The 6,949-nt window shown below is 42.4% G+C and overlaps 1 protein-coding gene across 1 annotated transcript in view; it reads left to right on the forward strand.

Annotated features, from left to right (window-relative positions):
• LOC102857528 (bile salt sulfotransferase-like) overlaps nucleotides 1–1,323 on the forward strand; it is a 31,120-nt gene extending 29,797 nt beyond the window's left edge. Inside the window, exon 6 of the mRNA XM_006901811.1 lies at nucleotides 1,208–1,323. Coding sequence (XP_006901873.1) covers nucleotides 1,208–1,323 — 116 coding nt within the window. The remainder of the gene's footprint in view (nucleotides 1–1,207) is intronic.
• The last annotated feature ends 5,626 nt before the right edge of the window (nucleotides 1,324–6,949 follow it).

A 6,949-nucleotide genomic window follows, 5' to 3' on the forward strand; every position in this document is an offset into this window, starting at 1 on the left:
AAAACAGAAGGACGACTAGTAAAATGCATATGGGATCCCAAGGGGTGAAATATGGGAGCAGGGTGATGAGAATGCGTAAGGGAGAAATCACAAGGTTGCACAATTTGGTGGGCTGAGGGAGAGAGTAAAGCAAACAGAGAAGATTCAGTGGGAACCTGAAAAGACAGGGTGATGGTGGGCATAGGCCAATGGAGATCAATTTTATAAAACACGGTGTATGGGAATGATTGTATGAAACATAATGGCAATGAAGGAAAGTGTGGGGGAAAACTGCATAAAAATAGATTTATGGGGAATAAAAAGAAGCCTGTATTAGGAAAAGCCCTACTTACATGATGGTAAATTTAACTTTCAAATACATTAGGAACTCAAAGTCTGAAGTTAGAACCAGTGACCGTCTGAACCAAAGAGGTGTTGCAAACCGGACGCAGATAGAAAGCAGGGACGTGAGAAAATGAGTTCAGAAAAACAGGGAGGGCCGAGGCAGGGGTCACAGCTTAGCACTTGAAGGGCCTCTCTCTTAGTTTCCCTGCGGTTTTTATTTCGTTTAAGCCAATCCTCCAAAAAAAGTTCAATTTCCAGAGACTATATTTAAGTCTTTATTTAAGTGTTGCCAACATAACAGTGGGTAAACAATCTTTAAACTAAGACCAAAGTTCAGATGTGGCATCCACTCCGGCAGGAGGCTGGAAGGAACCTTCTGCTTGCAGAGGGCACCCAGTGTCTCCTCTGGGGGCTAGCCGGAATCCTCTGTTTGCAGAGGGCACTCAGTCCCGTCTGGACTCTGATCTCAGCTGTGGCCAGTCTGTCACTATGCGGGGGAATCCACAAAGAGGAGATTCTATTCTGTTGGTGGTGGTGTTTGCTGCCAGTGAGTCAACCCAATTCATGGAAATTGGTCAACCAAAGAAAATGCTGCCCTGTTCTATGCCATTTCCATCACCTTTGCTACGTTTGAGCCCATTGTTACAGCTCTTGTTTCAATCATCTCATGAGGTTTTACACTGTTTTTACTGACCTTCCAGTGACCAGTCATGATTCTAGTGAGTTCTTTTTTTTCAGCATGTGCCAAAGGAACAGAATCATGGCGCCTGAAATTCACAGCTCACAAGAGAGAAGCAACAGGGACAGTTATCGTTGAAGTGTAAGTGAGGTGTTGAGGTCCCATTTATTAGTATCACCTCCATTTATATTTTGCATTTCACAGGAATCACTGAAGACTGGAAAAATCATTTCACCGTGGCCCAGAGCGAAGCTTTCGATAAGATATACCAGGAGAAGAGGGCAGAACTTCCTCAAGGAATTTTCCCATGGGAAAAATGATCCCAAACTCCTGAATCTGAAAGGGACATCGATTCCTTTCCTGCTCATATGCACATATTTCCTTAGATATTGGAGGACACTGGTCATTGTGTCCTGGAGGCTTGGCTCAAGAACACAATTATACACTAGATAATTAAATTCCGAAAATGGCACTATATTTTATGCACACAGGGAAGAGTATTTTCAAACTCTTGTGAATTTTATGCAGCAAAAAAAAAAGAAATAAAAGCAAATTCTTTGTCATGCTTATGACTGATTGATTGATCCAGTAAATGAGGTATTGCTGACATGGTATCTACTGTTTCTGTAACCACCTCCAATCATATTTCTATCTATACTTGTCCAAATGAATGACTATAGTGGATTTAGAGAGTGGATTTCTGTCGTGGGGATACTTAGTCCAGATCATCACATGCTGATCACATACTTACACTCCAGATAGAGCCCATTAGTGGTGCAAATGGTTACGTGATTGACTACTGCCTGGGAGACCAGAGGTTCAAGCATACAGAGAGGCATATTGGAAGATAAGTCCGGTGAAGCACTTCTGAAAGAACCACGGCCTTGGAAATGCTGTGAATCAGTTGTGTAATGCACACACAGGGCCACCACCGGAAGTCAGAGCCAGCTTGAAAGTAATCAGTAACAGTCGTACGTAACATCACAGTCGCACATATCCTCAGTAAACGGGCACACGTAAAGTAGATGTTCATCTTGACTGAAAGCAGAGAACTCCAGAATGATGTCTCCCTGTGCTTTATTTACTATGTAAAGGAGTTTGACTGCGTTGTTATTGTTGTTATGTGTCATTGAGTCGCCTGTGATTCATAATGACTATGTACAACAGCCCTAAACCCTGCTCTACCCTATGCCAACTACAGTCTCCGACACACCCACCCCCATGACCCCAGTCAATCCATCTCATTGAAGGTTTTCCTCTCCTCCGCTGTCCCTCCACCCTCCCAAGAATGATGTCCTTCTCCAAGGACTGGTCTCTCCTTGTAACATGCCCAAAGAATGCTAGACAGAACTTCAGAATCCTTGCCTCCAAGGAGCAGACTGGTTTCACCCTCTCCAGGATGAATCTGTTTGTTCTCTTAGCAGTCCATGGTATACTCAATACTCTTCTCTAGCACCACCGCTCAAAGGCATCAGTTCTCCTTTTATCATCCCTAGTCATTTATAGGGATTGTAAAATGGTACAACCCCTCTGAAAGGCACTCTGATAGTCCCTTGAACATAGAAATTCTGTATGACCCAACTATTCCATTGCTTGGAATATACCCTGAGAAAATGAGAACTGAGGCACAGAGATTTGTACACCAAAGTTTATAGCGGCATTATTCACCATAACAAGAATATGGCAACAGTCCAGATGTCCAACCACAATGGAATGGATTGAGAATTTATGGTACATTCACCCAATGGAGTACTATGCAGCACACAGGAGCAATGATTTTGTAAATTACTACCCAGAATGGGAGAGACTGAAGAGCATTATACTAAGTGAACTAACTCAGTCCCATAAGGACAAGTATTGTATAAGACCATTATTGTACAGCATATACAAAAATCCAAGGGGCAGGGGCTAAAACATAGTGTCATACAATTTGATGGGAGGGATTGGCAAAGGAAAGGGAAAAGGTCAAGTGTGAAAAATAATGTGTATGAACTTTATGAACTTTCTATGTAAACCAGTATAAAATAAAATTAAAAAACCCAACAAAACAAAACTCAATTATATATCTCTTGTTCCTATTTGCTAATTAAAATAGCCCTATTGTCTTTCTCTCAATTCTTCCCAGGTTGATCCTCCTTTAACATGGTCCTTGCAGTATTCTTTGTTTAAACTTTTGTAAAAAGAACAGATACAATGTGAGGGTGGCTGAGGCTAACTTCTAACCCCTTCATGAAGGGGAACTGTCCTCATTAATAATATCCATGTTGTTGTTGTGTACTGTAGAGTTGGAACTTACCCATAGCTGACCCTCCAGCAGGTTTTCAGAGGCAGTTTACCACTCGGGAGGAGATTGTCCATCCTTCTCCAGCAGAGCAGATGGAGGCCTCGTGAACAGTGTCTTTTTGGAATTGCAATTCAGCTTCTTGCCACCATACAAACTCAGCAAAGGAGTGTGTCAGGGATGCATCCTGTCTTCATACCTCTTCAGTCTGTATGTGGATCAGATCATTCAGGAGGCTGGTCTTTATGAAGAAGAATGTGGCATTAGAATTGGAGGAAGACTCATCAAGTTGAATTATACAGATGACACACCTTTCTCGCTGAAACAGCTGCTGCAGAAAGTCAAGGACTGCAGTATTCAATAAGCACCGAAGGTCAACATCAAGAAAACAAATTGTCACCACTGGGTCAATTGGCAGCACCATGATGGATGGAGAAGAGATTGAGATTGTTAACAACTTCAGCTTGCTCGAGTCCACAAAAAACAGTCTTGGCACCAGCAACCAGGAAATCAAAAGACTAATTAGATTAGGAAAGTTTGCTGTCAAGGTCCTCTCCAGAGTGCCAAAGTACATATATGTCAGTCTAGAGAATAAGGCGTGCTTGATCCAGGCCGTGGTCTTTGCAATTACTTGCTATGCATCAGAGAACTGGGCAATGAATAAGAATGACAAAAGAATAATTGATGTCTTTGAAATGTGGTGCTGAACATACCATGGACTGCCAAGAGAACAAACAGGTCTGTCCTGGAAAGGCTGTAACCAAGTTTGCTCTGTGAAGGCAAGAATTTTTGAAGTCTTACATACTTTGTGCATGTTGCCCATAGGGATCAGTCCTTGAAGAGGTGCATGGAAGAGTGGAGAGACAAGGTAGGAGAGGAAGACCCTGGGTGAGATGGGTTGACACGAGGACTGGGGTAAAAGGAGCAGATCTGTTGGAGATAGTGAGATTGGTTCAGGATAAGACAGAGTTCAGAGTTACTGTACATAGGATTACAATGAGTCACAGGCAAGTAGATGGCACATAATGACAACAAAAGTCTTATTTTACCATCTCTTGCAATTTGGATACCCCTGACTTCCTTCTTTTGTCTTATTGTCCTAGCCAGTATTTTCAAAACAATACTGAACAGCAGTGATGAAAGTGGGCATCCTTGTTTCATCCCTTTTCTCAAGGGGAATAAATGCCTTTCTTCTCTCTCCACTGAGACTAATGTTGACATTTGGTTTTGTGTATATACTTTTCACTATGTTGAGAAAATTCCCCTCTATTCCTATTGTGTTGAATTTTCTAATCAGGAAGAGGTGTTGGATTTTGTCAAAGGTCTTTTCTGCATCAGTTGATAGGATCATGTGGTTCTTATTCTATGTACTGTTAATGTGATGAATTATAGTAATTATTTTTCTTACATTGAACCATCCTTGCATACCTGTTATGAATTACAAAACAGTCATGGCCATGATGAATTTATATTCTCCCTCTCCTCTCCTTCCTCTCCTCTCCTCTCCTCTCCTCTCCTCTCTTCTCTCACAGTTCAGTGCTTAAGAAAAGAAACAAGAGGGAATATTTACCACAGAATTTAAATGAATTGTGGAGAGAGCTTTATAAGTATTCTCTGCATTTGTTGTTTTCATTTCACAGGAGTTCTTGGTCACTGGAAACGTCCTTTCACGGAGGTGCAGAGTGAAGCTTTTGATAAGATATATCAGGAGAAATGGCAGAAGTCCCTCAAGGAATCTTCCTATGGGAAATGTGACCTGATATCCCTGAATCTGTAAGGAAAGCATTCTTTTCATGCTCCAATGCACATATCTCCTTAGAAGCAGAAAGGTTTGGCCCATGTATCCTGGGGCTTTAGCTCAAGAATGCAATTCTACATTTGACAGTTGAAATCTTCTAGATACTTCCCTAAATCTGGAAGATCACTCACTATATTATATTGTCGTTAAGTGCAGTCGAGTCGCAGGCGACTCATAGCGACCCTCTGAAGGAGAGTCCTCAACACTTGGGTGTCTCTCATCCTCTCTCCAGGTTCATAGGGTTTCCGGAGGCAAGCTATTACGGAAGTGGATGCCACTCCTCCTTCCATGCTTGTTTTAATCGGGGAGCTCCACCCCACTCTCTTTCCACATTGGGTAACCAGCCATTAATGCATTTGACACATCAGTGTCACAGTGTTCAGCCTCACAGCAACCACAAGTGACCGCTGTACGGAAACTTGAACACCAGGGCTATACGACCTAGAGGAATGTCTGAACAAAACTAATGAAAGACAGGCCCGAGGGCCGCGGATTAAAAGTCACCCACCTTTGGCTTGGTAGCTTCGCCTTCTGCCCAATATATTATACATATACAAAATACATTTTTTTTTAATTTTGCACATTCCATTGTTTATTCACAACAAACACTTTTTTTTTCCAAAGCACAGAAGATGACTTTACACATGAACCTCACCTCTCACACTGCACAGGAACCAGACTGATGACCTCTGTGGAAATAATTCCTTGGAGAAGGTCAGGATCAGCAGTCTCAACCAGGCCAGGTACAGACTGTAAAAGATACCATCAGTTACTCACGTGTAAGTTCAAATTGCAAAGAAGAGGAAGACCCGCAACCAGGTAGATCGACACAGTGACTGCTGCAATGGCATCTTGTGTGTAAAGAAGAGGGAACACGGCACAGGACAGTATAGGGTTCAGATCTTTTGTTCATAAGCTTGCAGTGGACCACAAAATACATTTTAAAGCTCATGTGAACTCTATGCAACCTAAGAAAAGCAAATGCTTTGTCGTGCACTGGACTGACAGACGTATCGACGCCGTAAATGAAGCTTTGCTTACGTGGGCATCACTTCTTCTATAACTGTCTGCAATCATATTTGTATCTCGAAATGTACGACTGTTTTGATTTAGAGAAGACATTTCAGCAGTGGAAATGGTTGATACTTGGTCCAGATCATCAAATATGTGTGTCTACACTCCACATAGATTTCAGACATAGGGTTTTCTGAGGCCTGCTATTTTGGAAGTGGATGGCCAATCCTTCTTCCTAGTGTGTCTTAATCTGAATGATCAGATTTAGAGAAGTATCCAACAGATAAGCATTTTACAAAAAAAGTGAAAATATATCTCTTATTATGGAATTAATCATTAGTTTTGGTGTTGTCCCTGCCCTTGGCATAAGTGTCTTGACCCACTTATTTCTTTGCTCCACCATCCACCAGAATATCCATCCACTTCTACCCACCGCCTTCAACATCTATCTCCCATTGTCTAGCCCTTGATCTGATAGCTTATATCTGAAGCTTCCTCGGTTTCTGTGATTCCAGATTCATCAGCTGCTAAGAGTTTCTTATGCTGTAACCAGAGTTTCTCAAGTTTAGTGGTAATGTGTCCTGAACGGAGATGATGTGTCCTGTGGAACTGGTGTATAGATAGTTTTTTCTTGTTACCTGTATGGGCAGGGGAAGGCCCTCTGGGAGGTGGATTGATTCGGTGACTGGGGCAATCGGGATGAATGTGTCGGAGACAATGAGACTGGCACAGGACAGAGCAGAGTTTAGAGCTGTTGTACATAGGGGCGCTATGAGTCGCAAGGGACTCGACGGCACATAACAGCAACAACACTCCCCATAGAGACCCTCGGGGTGCAGATGGTTACGTGATT

This window comes from Elephantulus edwardii, unplaced genomic scaffold (genome assembly GCF_000299155.1).
Source record: "Elephantulus edwardii isolate Elephantulus edwardi_28Jun2011 unplaced genomic scaffold, EleEdw1.0 scaffold00348, whole genome shotgun sequence".
Classification (NCBI taxonomy): Eukaryota; Metazoa; Chordata; class Mammalia; order Macroscelidea; family Macroscelididae; genus Elephantulus; species Elephantulus edwardii.